Source organism: Lepus europaeus, chromosome 22, assembly GCF_033115175.1.
Source record: "Lepus europaeus isolate LE1 chromosome 22, mLepTim1.pri, whole genome shotgun sequence".
Lineage (NCBI taxonomy): Eukaryota > Metazoa > Chordata > Mammalia > Lagomorpha > Leporidae > Lepus > Lepus europaeus.
The window spans coordinates 13,911,356-13,927,943 of NC_084848.1; the positions used below are offsets into that span (position 1 = coordinate 13,911,356).

The window sequence follows — 16,588 nt, forward strand, 5'->3', positions numbered from 1 at the left end:
GCAAAGATATGATTAAAAAAAACCTTTAATTCAAAGAAGAAAATAAGATCTCAGTTTTTTATGTAATGGGCATAAATCTAATGCCTATTGTAATTCTGAAAGGCATTTTAGTGTTTTCAGAGGTTTACATTTAGCATAAAACAACTATGACATGGGAGTGTTTCCTGTTGGTCACACACTGAGCTCAACAGTATCTGGTTTATAACCAGTATATGGTTTAATCCTCACAACAGTCCTGTGAGGTGGTAGATGAAGAGATTGTGATTTACATAAATTAAGTTGCTAAATCATAAGTTTGACATAAACTTAACTTGTTCATTGGACTATGTATTGAATGTATAATGAGCAGAATTTTTCTTTCTCAATTGTAAAACATTTTATGTGTTTAATACCTGAGTAAACAATGAAATTTTAGGATTTTTGTACCTTACTAAAATCCCAAAGCAGGAATAAGCAGGTTTCTTATTTGTATGTATTGATATACATAGGTTTTAAAGAGCTAGTGGTTAAGGGGGAAAATAGGCTCATAGAAATAGTTTTGGGCATCTAGTTATTTTTCCCTCCATGAAGTGAAATTCTTTAGAAATCCTTTCTATAAAATATAGTTTTGTAAAGTCTTCACTCAAGACAAAAAGAGTCTAAGGGCCTTATTATTGGTCAGTGCCTTTTGCAAGTGTTTAAGAAGTTCTAAGAGAAATGAGCTATTTTGTTGAAATGAGCCCTAGCACCTGGCCCTAAATGTAGTGGTGTTGTCTTTTTCAGCTCCTTGACAGTGATGGCAAATTCACACTGGAACTTCAAGAGGATGAGCTGTTCACACTCACCACTCTCACCACAGGTCACAAAGGCAGCTACCCACTGCCTCCAAAATCCCAGCCCTTCCCATGCACCTACACGGATGATTTCGATGATGGTAAGTATTTTTCACTTAAAACATAATGTGATCTCTATTTTTAGCTGTCGTAGGTTGATTGCTACCTATCAAATTAAATGTGTGATGGAGTGGTTGTTAAAAAGCACATTCGTTTAGCTCTCAGATCTCTAGGTATAGGTAAATCTCAACTTGAAGACCCTGTATTTTTAGTGCCAGGAAAAATGTAGAGATCATTGTCAGAATGAAGTTCTAATTCTAACTTGGTAAAACTTTGTGACTTTGCTATTTCCTGGTAGCCATTCTTGGCATCTTCCTTTTGTTTGGAGGTTAAAGCTCATTCGTTTCTGGCATTCCATGGTGCTGGTGAAGCAGATACTTAGGGGAACTTCTGCTCTCCTCAGATAACACAGCTCATTATGTAGCCTCTAGCTGTACAGGGGAGTTTACATGAGTACTAGAGCTCTCCTGGTGTTACAGGGAGATCTGCCCTAAAACTATTAGAAAAGCTTTGGATTATGGGTAATTTGGGAAAACTGGAAAAAAATTAGAAGATGTGTTCTATTCATTTTTTTTAAAAGATTTATTTATTTATTGGAAAAGCAGAGTTACAGAGAGGCAGAGGCAGAGAGCGAGAGCGAGAGAGAGAGAGAGAGAGAAAGTCTTCAATACACTGGTTCACTCCCTAAATGGCCACTATGGCTGGAGCTAGGCTGATCTGAAGCCAGGATTCAGGAGCTACTTCTGGGTTTCCCATGTGGGTGCAGTCTCCTACTGCTTTTCCAGGCCATAGTAGAGAGCTGGATTGGAAGAGAAGCAGCTGGGACTTGAATGGGCACCCACCCTAACCCTAACCCTAACCCTAACCCTAACCCTAACCCTAACCTAATCCTAATCCTAACCCACACCTTTACCACTATGCCTTCATGCTGACCCCTATATGTTCTATTCTTAGGTCATTCAGCTAGCAACAAAATTTGTTGACAGTAGGTGTTGTGTAGGCTTGTGGATCTTGCAGACAGATGGATGGCTCCATTATCTGTTCCTAAAACCAGTAATTGTGGAAAAGTGAAAAGGTGGGAACTGGCTTCACTAGAGAGTGTCTTGAACCTCTTGTTGGCTGCATGGATGTTTGTTCCTTCAGAAATGGAGACTGCCACCATTGGAGGTGGCTGGAATAGAGGTTCTTGTCTTCCAGTAAGAAAAGAATTTCAGATGTGAGGCAGAGAGTAGTGATAAGCAAGGTAGCAAAGTTAATGAGTTAGTGCACCCATCAGAACAGATGGGTACCTCTCCAGACAAATCTGAGGGAGGGTATTCAGTCATCCAGACTGGGTAAGCCAATTTACAGTCTTTAATAGGGAGAATAGACCTGTCAGGCCAGGTGGGCATCTCAGCAAAGAACTAAGACCCTGGTTTGCATTCAGGCTGGGGTTTATTAAGGGAATGGGATCCAGTTCTTCCTGCTGTTTTTCCTGCTCCCTCCAGCCCCCACTTTTCCAGGACAAAGGGTTTCTTGGGTTTGAAATTGGTGAAATTCCTCCTGAGGTTTTATTACCCAATGCTATTAGACTGGATAACCTGCTTGGCACTGGGCAAAGAGCATTTCTAGGGGAGTTTTTCTTGAGTGGTGGAGATGTTGGGAATACCTATAAAGTTATTGGGATATGAGCAGGATTTGTAGTTTAAAATACTGGGCTGCTTCCAAGGTATGCTTCTGAGGCTGATACATTCTTTTCTGCAAGTGCTTTTCTTTTCTTAGGCCCCCTTAACACACAAAGGCTTATTTCTGTCTTCTTACCTAGCACCACCACCCCTTCCAGTTATTGCCGTAGGGTCCCAACTCATTTCCTGGGAAATGTTCTTCTAGTTGACTGGAGTATAAGGCCCCTTGGGATGTATACTGGAGTCTTCTCAACTGTTTGGGCAACATAGACAACAGTGAGCCTCAGGGGAACTTGATGGTTTGTTTTCCTCAAACTCTTTGAAATGATCTCTTAGATGAGTCCATTAATTTTGCTCCACACAAATGTCTCAGAAATCCGTGGCTTAATTGGCAAAGTTAACAGGACAGCTTCAGTGGATGAAGTGTCTGTGTGGGATATGGTGCAGCTAACAACATGGGAGACTTCTGCTGACATGAGAACATTCTTCTGTGACCTGAAGACTGAGGCAGTTCTCAACCTTCAAATCTAAAATGCCATACTTTTATTGGCCATAAAATGAAGCTAAAAACTAAAGTTAAAAACTATAAGCCAGGCTTTGGAACATCATAATGGAGTTCTTAATGTCTCAAATGAGGTAATGAATATGAACACACTTGGAAAAGCATGAAGTGGAAATAGCTGTAAGAAATTATGACTAAAATTGTCCTTTGATAGACTTCATTATTGTAAGACTATAATTTAATTTAATAAAATTGGAAGAGGATTGATAGCTTAGGCCCCAAACTGGTTTGGCACATTTTAGAAGTAGAAGATGATTTATAAATTCTGTACTTGATAAGGTGCCTTTTCCAGTGTTCTCTGAGTTGATGATTATGACCACTAATTTGGATCCTTTTTTGACAAATACTTATATTAGAAATAACAAAATCATTCACTTTTCTAGGTGCTAACTTATGTACACATGTTCTGTACATTTTCTCATTCAATTCTCTTGATCTCTTGCCAACCTGGAAATGAGGAAACTTAAGGTGCATGGTAGTTAAATAACTTTCCCAGGGTGACAGACTGAGCTAGAATTTAAATCTAGCTTTGACCTATCCCAATACTAATGATCTAATGCATGTAATAAATATTACACAGGATCTGTATCTCAAACCCATCAGCTTGATATTTAATAGTGACAATATTAAAAAGTCATTATCTCTTTATTAAAGACTTAAACCCTGAACTTTGGTTATAAGTAATATTTACTTATTTTAAAATGTTCCAAGGGTGTATTGAATATCTCATAAAATGTCAGAGGGGAAAGATTCTAAAAGGATTTGATACTAAACAGAGGACTCATTGTGTTCCAAACAGATTATCCATATTTTAGTGAAGCTCCAAATTTCGCCGATCAGACTGGTGTATTTGAATACTATACCAATATTGAAGATTCTGGAGAGCATCGCTTCACACTACGCCAGGTTCTCAATCAACGACCCATTACTTGGGCTGCTGATGCATCCAACACCATCAGTATCATAGGCGATTACAGATGGTATGTAAGATTGATATCTTCGGTGTGGATTTGGCTGAGATAATTTGTAATGTTGTTGAGTCCTTCTGAAGCAGAGATTTCAATGGTTCTCCTTGTTCAAGACCGCAGGTGTGTAGTAATTGTTGAATATTGTGGTGGCCACAAATCAGGAAATTGTTTTGCTGCCCCTGGAGATATGAAAGGAAAAGCTAACTCAAACCCAGATTCTGATCCTCCTACTGTATGCTCACAACACAGATCACTTCTGTGATCGCAAAAGCTATGGGGATTTCTCCCCTCCAGCAAGCAAGCCATCAGTTCTGCAGTGGATCCTAGCTGGGTGCCCTCTAATTCAGTTCGGCTTTGACACTGTTTACCTGGAGATAGTGTTCCACAGGTTTAGGGCTCAGTCTCCCTGTTTTAGATGCTATTCTCAAACCCTTGGTGGTTTTATCTGTGATTCCTATCTCCCCATCTTGGGTTCCACAGCTCCTCCTTGGATTCCATTAATTTGCTTGAAAAGTTCCCAGAACTTGGGGAAATGCTTACACATTTACTGGTTTATTACAAAAGATATTTCAAAGGGTACAGTTGTAGAGATTTATAGGGTCAGGTATAGGAAAAGGGGCACCACATCTCTAGAAGTTCTTGGGACTCTTTAGGAGTTTTGTGGAGACTTCACTGCCTAGGCATGATGGCTAATGGACTGGGTAGGGAAACTTAGGCTGGTGTGTTCAGCTTCTTCAGTTGTCCTTCCTCCAGGGTGTGGAGCAAGTCTCCTCTGGAATAAGCAGGCACTTAGGAGCTACTCATTGCATTTCCATGGCTTGCCTTGGGGAGAGAGTTGTGAGCCAGCAACTATGGGCAGGTACCAATATATTGTATATATAGCATTGTTTCCTCAGATTTTTCAAATTAAATACTCATTATTGCAGGAGAAGTTTGATTTTAATATAAAAATTGAGGACTTTTGGAGTCAATTGTAATATTTACTTATAAATAGACTGATTTGCATGTTTTTGCTTTCTGATTTATTGGATGGTTAATTTCTTGATTTATGGTTGCCATCTGCTGGATCAATAATAGAATTACACTGTCTTAGCTTTTGCAGAAAATGTTTACCTCTTGACAGTAGATGGCAATAGTAAAAACTTAATCAGCTTTAGTTAGCTTGTGACTTCAACCCCCCCTTTTTTAAAAGATCTCTTCTCTTCTCTTCTCTTCTCTTCTCTTCTCTTCTCTTCTCTTCTCTTCTCTTCTCTTCTCTTCTCTTCTCTTTCTTAGATCCATTTATTTACTCGAAAGGCAGAGTTACAGAGAGGCAGAGGCAGAGAGAGAGAGAGAGAGGTCCTCCATCCACTGGCCCACTCCCCAATAGCAGAGAGCTGGATCAGAAGTGGAACAGCCGGGACTCCAATTGGTGCGCAGGCAGCGGCTTTACCCACTAAGCCACAGCGCTGGCCCCTGCTCCACTTCTGATCCAGCTCCTTGCTAATGTGCCTGGGAGAGCAATGAAAGATGACTCAGGTTCCTGGGCTTCTGCCACCCATGTGGGAGGCCTGGAAGAAGCTCCTGACTCCTGACTTCTGCCTGGCCCAGCCCTGACAGTTGCAGCCAGTTGGGGAGTAAACCAGCAGATGGAAGATTCTCTCTCTCTCTCAACTCTGCCTTTCAAATGAATAAATAAATATTTAAAAAAAGCCCAGCTCTTAATAGATAATTAAAGGTCCATCTTTCTGATTATGTACTGTTGTAGGTGCTTCCTTTTTCAGATTTTTCTTTATGTACTAAAATTGCATTGTGTAAAATTCACTGATCAAAAGAAATTCAGAAATGTAAAAGCCACATAATTCTAGATTCAATCTCCCCACACTTACAAAATAGATTTCTTGACTTTCTTAGCCTTATTTTAGATAAATCACTTGATTTATTACTTGATGGTCTACAGGCTTTCTTATCACTTACAGTTAAATATTGAGTAGGAAGTAATTTATTTTCAGGGATCATGTTGGTTCAGGGTGGTTGTGTCATGCCAGAAGTTGAGTTGTATCTGGTAGCATTTTAAAAGTGCAACCTTGAGGAGAGTTCCTTGTAGAAGCTCTAGTAGTTCCTGGTTGGCTGAATCTTTTCCCTTTTTTGATAGACAGTTTCATGGATCAAGGAGCCTAGAACCAGGGTTTTATTGCCTGTGCATGGGGAGACCTGCTCTGTAGAGGAAAACAGTTCTCAATGAGAATTTGCTAGGCAAGCAAACTCGAGGAGACTCAGACCTGCTGAATCAGATATAGTAATTGAAGTTCTCCCTTAGGGCACTAGCACTGCCTGCATTGCTTCTCTTTGCTGATGGAAATGTGAATAAACCTGTTTAGAATTCTGTGGAAACTTTTATTTTTTATGTGTTCCTAGAAAAAACTGGCATCTTTCATTCAAGACAGGGGTGAGGAGCAGAAGTTGTTTTATTATTGAGAGACAAGATATAGGTTCTTAAGAAACTTCAAAACTGAATATTATTGTCTAATAGCTCATTAAAGAAAGCAACAAAATGACTCCATTTAAATCATGTAAAACTTAAAACTATCATCAATGAATATTTTTGAGATTTATTTATTTGAAAGTCAGAGTTACACAGAGAGGGAGGAGAGGCAGAGAGGCAGAGAGAGAGAGAGAGAGAGAGAGAGAGAGAGAGGTCTTCCATCTGATGGTTCACTCCCCAATTGGCTGTAACGGCCGGAGTTGCGCCGATCCGAAGCGAGGAACCAGGAGCCAGGAGCTTCCTCTAGGTCTCCCACGTGGGAGCAGGTGCCCTAGGACTTGGGCCATCTTCTACTGCTTTCCCAGGCCATAGCAGAGAGCTGGATTGGAAGTGGGGCAGCCAGGTCTCGAACTGGCACCCATATGGGATGCCGGTGCTTCAGGCCAGGGAGTTAACCCACTGGGCCATAGTGCCAGCCCCATCGATGCATATTTTTGAAGCCCACTCCCATTGCAAGTTCAGACTTAGCAAATCATATGCTCACCTCAATCAGAAGTTTGGAAGCATTTGCTGAGAAATGATATATTTGCACTACATTAAGAGTGTCAAAATTTAAGAATTCTAATCACCTGTTTCATTCTGTAGGAGCAATATGACTATAAGGTGTGATGTTTACATAGAGACTCCTGAGGTGGGGGGTGTGTTCATCGCAGGAAGAGTAAATAAAGGTGGTGTTTTGATTAGAAGCGCCCAAGGAATTTTCTTCTGGATTTTTGCAAATGGATCTTACAGAGTCACAGGTGATCTAGGTGAGTAATATCTCTCATAGCACTTTTAAAAATTATTTATTTATTTGAGAGGCAGAGTTACAGAGAAAGAGGGAGAGACAGAGATCTTCCATCTCCTGATTCACTCCCCAAATGGCCACAAAAGCTGGGGTTGGACCAGGTTGAAGGCAGGACCCAAGAACTCTGTTTGGATTTCCCACATAGGTGGCAGGGAACCAAGGACTTGAGGCATCTTTTGCTGCTTTCCCAGGCGCATCAACAGGGAGCTGGATCACAAGTGGAGCAGCAGGGGCTCAAACTGGCACTCTGCTATGAGATGCCAGAGTTGCAAATGGCAGCTTAACCTGTTGCGCCACATTGCTGGCTCTGGTATGTGACTTTTTATGTAATATTTTGTTTTGAGCACCTGCTTCTTATTTGTGGGCATGATAAGAACACTCTACTTCAAGGTGTTGGGACATTTTATTGTGAAGATATTCAGCATATGCATCCAAATACCAAATAATGCACAGTATAGAGTTACTTAATTAGAATAGATATAGGCAGTTCAGTTAAAGAGAAGTAATTGTAGAAAGCTTTTTGGGGGATTGAAGAAGTGAGCTGGGCTGTGTGTGTAGTCATATGAACTGGGATTAGGTGGTGGTGGGAGGGAGAGGGTATCCAAGAAGCATCGTAAACAAAAACAAGACCATAAAATTGTTGCCACTGTGCTTAGGAAAATAGTAGGGAAGGGATTGATCTACTTAAAATGAAGAAATCCTGTTTTCTTATTTGTACTTGAACACACCTCTACTTTTCTCATTTATATGGTACTTTTCTCATTTATACAGGTTTTTTTTTTTAATGCACAATAGGTATTTAGAAAGTGCCAAAATTGGGGCCAGCATCGTGGCACAGCAGGTTAAGCTGCCACCTATGATGCTGGCACCCCATATGAACCTTGGTTCAAGTCCCAGCTACTATGCTTCCAATCCTGTTCCCTGTTAATGTGACTGGGAAGACAGTAGAAAAAGGCCCAAGTGTTTGGGCCCCTACCACTTGTGTAGGAGACCTGGGTGGAGTTTGAGGCTCCTGGTTTTGGCCTGGCCCTGCTGAACCATTGCAGCCATTTGGGGAGTGAACCAGAGGTGAAAGCTCGCTTGTGTTCTCCCTCTCCCCCCCCCCCCCCGCCCCACCTCTCTCTGCTGCCTCTCCTTTCTCTGTAACTTTGATTAAAAAAAAAAAAAATGTGCTCAAATTGAACTGCATCCAGTTCAGTAGGTTTTGGTACAGTTCACTCCACTGAAATTAGACTTTATTGGTGGTGATTTTTCTTGATTTTTTTTTTAAAGATTTATTTATTTATTTGAAAGTCAGAGTTACACACACAGAGAGAGGTAGAGAGAGAGAAGTCTTCCATCTGATGGTTCACTCCCCAGTTGGCCGCAATGGCCGGAGCTATGCCGATCCAGAGCCAGGAGCCAGGAGCTTCCTCTAGGTCTCCCACGTTGGTGCAGGGGCCCAAGGACTCGGGCCGTCTTCTACTGCCTTCCCAGGCTATAGCCGAGAGCTGGATCAGAAGAAGAGCAGCCGGGACTAGAACCGGTGCCCATATGGGATGCTGGCACTTCAGGCCAAGGCGTTAACCTGCTGCGCCACAGCTCTGGCCCCTTTCTTGATTCTTGATTTCTTCTTACATTAATAAAATATCTTTCTTTGGTAATTTTCTGCTCTTTGCCTTGCCTCTGTCAATAAATAAAAATTAAGGAGGTAATAGGTGGTAAGGACATTACAGCAAGAGTTGTAAAATCATAGCATGACTGGTCAAGAAGGTACCTCACTGATTCTCTAATTCAAAACAAGGCAGAGAGGCTAATTGATTTGCCCAGTCTCAAAAAAACTAGTTAGTGGCAGAATTGGAAGCAAGAATTTAAATCTGTATATTTTGTAGACTGCCTCGTCTGGGGTTTGTCCCCAGGCACTCAAATGGAATAAATCCAAAAATTAACTGATCCCTTTCCCCCTCCGAGTCTAAGTGGATGCTGTTACTGTGGAAGCAGTTACACCAGGCAGGAACCTTGTGTATTCCTTGCCCCCTCTTATCCTGCATAGTCTGTCCTTCAGATATAAATGTGTATGTGGACCACAGATGCTAACACATTGTACTGTGGTGTGAACTCATAGCATTTGGCTCGGAGTAGATCTCAATACATGCTTACTGAATGCATGGCAGAGTTAGGGATGCTTTTAAGTCAGTAACAGATCTAGATGTTATGGGCCATAGTTCCCTATCAAGCCTGACTTTATGTATCAGTGCTATCTCAGGACTCCTACCAAGTTATTTGATTCTGTGATTTAGATTTTAAAATGCATCAGTCAGGATGATCTTTGTGTTACAGCTGGATGGATTGTGTATGCTGCAGGGCGTGTTAGAATTATGGAGAAAACATGGTATACACTCACATTAACTATTAAGGTAAGTGTTGCTGATCAGAATGTCTGGAAGTAAAATGTTCTTTTGTGTGCCTTTCTAAAATGTTCTGTGATAACAAGGGAGGAAGAAAGTATGATAAATAATGGAAACAGCAGGGAGTCTGCCATTCAACCAGTCAACCACCTATCCTTCAGATGATAATATGTCTCAGATAAACCCACATGACAATCACTAGCTGTCAGCTCTATCATACCACTAATTTTTTTTATTAGGTTTTAATTTGAAAGGCAGAAAGACAGACAGACTTCCTATCTGCTGGTTCACCCTCCAAATGCCTGCAAAAGTTGGAACTGGGCCAGGTTAAAGCTGGGAGCCAAGGACGGAATCTTGACCACTATTTTCTTAAATTTTGTTTTTGATTTTTAAATTGAGGAGTAATTGGTGGAAAAGTCAATAATTGAATAATTGAATTCAAATTTACTTGAACCATGACTATAATTAGAGCTTATTTTTATAAGAAAAGTCATATAAATTTGTTTGGTTTTCAACACTCAGAACAGGTTTTATAGGTTGGTTTCCATAGATATTTTGTTAGAGAAGATACTAGATTAATCACATCATACTGGAAATCTAAAAATTGTCAAAATTATTTTTTTTAAAAAAATAATTATTTGAGAAGAAAATTTACAGACAGACAGAGGAAGAGACAGAGAGAGAGAGAGCTCTTCCATCCACTGGTTCACCCCCAAATGGCTGCAACATCCAGAGCTGGACTGATCTGAAGCCAGGAGCCAGGAGCTTCTAGGTCTCCCACGTGGGTGCAGAGGCCCAAGCACTTGGGCCATCTTCCACTGCTTTCTCAGGTCATTAGCAAGGAGCTGAATTGGAAGTGGAGCAGCTGAGACTTGAACTGGTGCCCATATGGGATGCCAGTGCTACAGATGGAGGCTTAACCTTCTATGCCACAACACTGACCTCATCAAAATTATTTTTTATCATGAGTTTATAATTGACAATGCTTCTAAGTAATGCTGTATAGGGAAACTTTTTCATGTAAATACTGCTCTTCCCCAAAATATTTTTCTCATACTATTATTTAAGTTGCAATAGCAATTAAAAATGGGGTTCAAGTATGTGCAAAGACTCGTTTCTAAACTTTATGCTCATATTGTCTGACATCATTTTTTAAATTATGTTAGCTTTCTAAAATCTTTGTTTTTTCATTTGCATCCTTCAGAATTCTCTCCTGACCACCTGATATAAGATAGTACTCCTCTCACTCCCAGTCCTCCTGCTATTACTTAATTTTTCTCCAATGCCTTTGTCACCACTTTACACCACCACATCCCATTGATTGCCTGTGTGTTGTCCCGCTCCCTCCAGTGGAAATCATTCCTTCAGGGACCAGTCTGTCTCCATGGTAGTCGCTGCTTCTTGGAAGCACCTGGCAGATGTCTGGCGCATGGTCAGAGCAAAAGCCCAGTGGATTCTTGTTAAATGAATGAGTGGATATTGTTTGTAGGGAGGCACCTTCTTTATTGTTTCTTTTTCAAAATTATCTTTGCTTTTTTAGTACATTTACTTTTTGAATTTTGAGAGCAGTTTTTAATTCTATAGAAAGTGCTGCTGATATTACATTGAATTTATATATTAATTTGGAGAAAATATCTTTTTAAGTAATAATATGACCTGAATATGCTGTACCTTCTCCCTTTTTGAGATCTTTCACTATGTCTTTCAGTTTTGTTTTTGTACATTTCTGATTAGGGTTTTTTTTTTTTGTAATTTTATGAATTGTTAAAAATCATGAATGGGATATGAAAAATGAATTTCCTTAATTTTTCCTGGGAGCTTCTTCTGGGTCTCCTACGCGGGTGCAGGGGCCCAAGGACTTGGGCCATCTTCCACTGCTTTCCCAGGCCATTTCAGAGAGCTGGATTGGAAGAGGAGCAACTGGGATTAGAACTGGCACCCATATGGGATGCCGGCACTTCAGGCCAGGACGTTAACCCGCTGCACCACAGAGCCAGCCCCATAAATAAATATTTTTTAAAAAAATTTAGACAGTTGCATTGAAAGCTGGCACATCCTTCCTATTCTCCCATTCCTTCTTCCTCATCCCAGTTTTGCATTCTGTGCTTCTGATACAAGCATTCTTACTTTTTTAGCTATGTATTCTGGTATGTCTTTAATATAATATAATTTGTTGCTTTTAGAAATTAGCTCTTGTCTTGCTACTAAAGTGGATGGGGATTTTCTGACTTGGACACACTCTACTCCCTTTCCTCCAATATTTCTTTCTTTTTTTTTTTTTAAAGATTTATTTATTTATTTGAAAGGCAGAGTTACAGAGAGGCAGAGGCAGAGGCAGAGAGAGAGAAGTCTCCCATCTGCTAATTCACTCCCCAAATGGCTGCAACTACTAGAGCTGAGCCTATGAAAAGCCAAGAGCCAAGAGCTTCTTCCAGGCCTCCCACACAGGTGCAGGGGCCCAAGCACTTGGGCCATCTTTTACTGCTTTCCCAGTCCATAGCAGAGAGCTGGATCAGAAGAGGAGCAGCTGGGTCTAGAACTGGTGCCCTTGTGGAATGCCAGCACTGCAGCTGGAGGCTTAGCCTACTGCACCACAGCACTGCCCCCCTGCCTAGTATTTCTTGTTCTGTCATCTGTGTGCCCTCTGTTTCTCCCTTGCATCTCTGCTGTGTGCCACATACTCAGAATCTTTTTCCAATCATCCAGCCTAAAGCTATCTCCCAGGCACTCATCATCTTGTCAGTGTATTTTGATACTTGACCCCCTTCACAGTGCTTAGCTCACATTTATTGTGTTTGTGTGTCTCCTTCAACTAAAAAGTAATCTCCCTGTGGACAGGCTCTTTTCTTTTCTTGTTTTCCCTGAATTGCAAGAACATCCAACAGCATTTGATGTATTAAATCATTGCTGTGTAAGTAAAAAAAAAAAAAAGCATAATCTCTGTTGCCCATACTCCAAATTATAGCTGATGTGAGGATTTTATCCTTTTTACATTGGCTATTTGTTTCATTCTTCCCAGAACATGTCAGATGCCTTAATCCCTGCACTTAAGCATCACAGTGGTTAGAAAGATAGACTAAAGTCTGTGCTCCCCTTGCAAGGATTTACTGTCACTTAGCTTCAGTTTTTCTCATCCTGTCTAACATCATGAAGATTAAATGAGATACCATATATGAAAGCTTGGCACAGTACCTGATGCATGGTGAGAACTTCATGAATCAAGTTAATATTCTTATGAGTAGGCATAGTTGGAACCAGATTCAGGTTTCCTTGGTGATACATACAGAGACTCTCCAGCAAGTTATTTCACCTTTTCCAGGTGCTGTTTCTTTATCCATCAAGTGGAGCTACCCTCTGTGAGGTTGTCTTGAGAGCTAAATGTGTCTCATAGTTTCATCCAACACCTTTTGGTTAAACACCTTTCCTTAGTGCTTGGGCTGTAGCAGCTTGCAAACCTGATAACATTTCCTGCTTTCACAGTGCAGAAATTCTTAGAAAAAGATAGGCAAGCTTCTTCTGTCAAGGGCAAAAGTGTCAGTACTTGAGGCTTTGTGGGCTCTGTGGCCTCTGTTGTAGCCTCTCAACTTCACTGTGGAAGCATAGACTTACTGAGGAAGTAAGTGAACAGGTGTGTGCCAGGAAAACTTTATTTATAAAAATAGGTAGCTGGCCTGTGGGTCATAGTTTCCCAACCCCTGTTCTAAAGCATTAAACTTATAAATAAATAAATAATTATGAAGAAAAAAGTGGGCTTATGAGATAAATTATCTCCCCTGCTGTCATCATCTAATTAGGGAGGTTGGGGAAGACCTTGCTGAGCTGGTGGTGTTTGATCTTAGACCTGAACAATGAAGAACAATCTGAGCAGACAGCACAAATGGGGCAAGAGTAGGCCTGGCTGGTCCTGTCTAAGGGGCCTTTCAGAGGCAGGACTAGCTGAAGCCTGGGATAGTAGAGGGCAGAGGAAGAGAAGAGTACTATTGGGTGAGCTTTGTGTTTAGGATGATTTGTGACAGGGATGTTCAGTAAGGATATTTAGGATTGAAGCTAGCTGTGCAGGTGTTTGGTAATATGAATGTGACAATGAATTTGCAGCTGGATGACTTGGAGTCACATCCTAGTTCTGGTAGTAACTTTGCGACTTTGAGTTTTAATCTTGTTGAACCTCAGTGTCATAAAATAAAAGAACCAAATTAAAGCCTATTGCATTATAATTCTAAGACTTAAGAACAATTAGTTTTGCTTCTTGGCCTAGTGCTTTGAATCATCAGCTCTTCCGTATTTGAGAGTAGCCAGTTTTAAATATTTAGCTCTAATTGTTAGGCTGTGACTATCAGCTTTCTAATGCGCTACAGTAATAATAAGAATGGCTAACATTTATCATGCACCATGTGCCAGACACTAAGCTAGGAGAACATGGCGTCTGCCTGAGGACAGGAAGTACCGCAATATTCATCCTGCTCTCATTCCACTCCCCCCCCCACCACTGAGTTAACTGATGGTTGCTATTTTTCCAGTTTAAGGGTAGGAATTTCATATGGCTTTGAGGTGATAGTAAATACATGGGGACAAAAAATTAAACAAAAGGTAATTGCTCTCCTTCTAGCTGGGCCAAGGATCCTTAATGAGGACCTTAAATAAACAATGAGGTAGAGCAGACGTTTTGGCTCCAGCACTGAAGCCTTGGTGCCTGCTAGCCACAATACCTGTACATGCAACTACTTGTAAATAGCAATTTTTGCAAAAAAAAAAAATAGTATACTTTTGTCTAAAACTTTATGATAATATTATGAACAGTTTTTGTTGTTTTTACATTTTGTGGAGCACAAGGAAATATTCTGAAATTCCTTGGGCCTTGGGAGCTATTTAAATAGGAAGGTAAGAATTTCCTCCTGGAACATTCCCTGTATTTCAAGTTTTTGCCCAGACTTGTGGAATTGAGTTTCATTGTGGTAAGTCTGGAGTGAGAAAGATATTTGCTCCACTAAGTAGGTGGCCTATGCATTTTTTAGGAAACAAGACTTCAGAAGATTATTTCCATATGTTTTCAAGGGATGTGTTTCTCTCTACTCCAGGGTCATTTGTCCTCTGGCATGTTGGATGGCAACTCTCTGTGGAATAACACCCATGTAATGTTCCCGAAGAATGGCTGGGCTGCGATTGGAACTCACTCCTTTGAATTTGCACAATTTGACAACTTTCATGTGGAAGCTGCATGCTAATACTGAACATCACAGAAAACGCTTTGGATATCCTTTCTGTCTTTTTGGTTTTGATTCAGAGCCCATTCTTGTTTTGATGGACCAATATATGGACCTTTGGAGGCTGAAAATAATGAAGAGTAAATGGGGAGAATAATATATTTTGGTTTGATCCTGTGGAAGATTTTCCTAGAACCAATTCCAGAAGACTACAAATAGATCTTTAACACTATCTACTGTGTCCCCTCAGTTCAGACTGCTCACTGGTCCTGTCCTTAGCAGTGGTTTGGGTGGTTCCGATGTCAAAGCCTTGGTGTTAAACCGAGGTAGCTCTCTTCCTGTTATTGCAAGTAGTCATTCCAGTGGCTCTACTGTGATCACGCCAGAGGTGTTTGTGAATGCTGACCATGTGTCTGAGTGAACTGAAATTCCCGTCATGAGACAGAGCTGCTACAGTGGGAAGCTGAAGAACTCTGGAGGTGCTGATTTTGAAAACCACTTAACACATTATTCTTACAAAAAAATGATATTTCTTTTATAAGATGATGCTTTTCGTGGCCTTAGAATTACAGGAAGATTTGAAAAATGCCTCATTAATAAACTACCTCTACAGCTATTTCTGCAGTAATAAATGTTAATAGACTAACTGGGTTATTTGTATTCTTTAATTCCTGTGATTTCAGCTTTTAGTCTTATAATCCGTGTACTCTCTGTGATCATTTTCCCAGGTGGCTGGAAGAAGGAGGAAAATGAAATATAGCCACTGCTCTAAGTGAGTCTAAAGTCAGAATTGTAGTGGTTTCCTTGTGTCTCGTTTCAGTGTGCCTTTTTCTGGTCTGTCCCCACATGTGGCACTGAGAACAGCTGAAATATCTGATGAATACTTTTATCTCCTCATGTGGAGAAGGGGAGGACTCTTAGCTTTTTACTGTAGTTCGCAGAATTGGATCACCCCTTAATGTTTGCTCAGTTAGATGCACTTACTTTTTAAAAGTTCAAATATTTTTAAATATGGTAGAATGTGTTTCTCATGTAGTCTATATCTAAGCATAATGTTGCTGTCAGAAGAAAATCAGTTATTGACACGGGTAAAGTAGATTCTGGAATTCTTTATAAGAATTATTCATTGAACTAATTCTACTACTTAGGAATTTTTAATGGTCTAACTAGGCTAAGATACAATAAAGTTTTACATTACTTTGGAAGACAAAAGCTAATTACTGGAGTAAGTCAGATAACAGAGAAAAGTTTCTAATTAAAACCAAGTTTAAGTTATTTCCAGTTCAGATCTCTATGTATTTTCAAAACTAATTTTGTAGTATACTTTATGAACAATAAAATGTTCTCATTGAAAGTGTACAGTTCAATGAGTTTTGAAAAAATGAGGCCGGCGCCGTGGCTCAACAGGCTAATCCTCCGCCTTGCGGCGCCAGCACACCGGGTTCTAGTCCCGGTCGGGGCACCGATCCTGTCCCGGTTGCCCCTCTTCCAGGCCAGCTCTCTGCTGTGGCCAGGGAGTGCAGTGGAGGATGGCCCAAGTGTTTGGGCTCTGCACCCCATGGGAGACCAGGAGAAGCACCTGGCTCCTGCCATCGGAACAGCGCGGTGCGCCGGCCGCAGCGC

At 40.7% G+C, this 16,588-nt stretch overlaps 1 protein-coding gene across 3 annotated transcripts in view; it reads left to right on the forward strand.

Moving 5' to 3' along the window:
* Nucleotides 1-16,211, forward strand: part of GALC (galactosylceramidase) — a 65,101-nt gene extending 48,890 nt beyond the window's left edge. The window contains exons 13-17 of one of the 3 annotated variants that reach the window (XM_062181192.1): nucleotides 763-913; nucleotides 3,898-4,078; nucleotides 7,176-7,339; nucleotides 9,697-9,773; nucleotides 14,840-16,211. In XM_062181192.1, the coding sequence (XP_062037176.1) occupies nucleotides 763-913; nucleotides 3,898-4,078; nucleotides 7,176-7,339; nucleotides 9,697-9,773; nucleotides 14,840-14,986 (720 nt within the window). In that variant the 3' untranslated portion in view covers nucleotides 14,987-16,211. The remainder of the gene's footprint in view (nucleotides 1-762; nucleotides 914-3,897; nucleotides 4,079-7,175; nucleotides 7,340-9,696; nucleotides 9,774-14,839) is intronic. The other 2 variants (XM_062181194.1, XM_062181193.1) reach the window with 2 other exon arrangements.
* Nucleotides 16,212-16,588: the final 377 nt, after the last annotated feature.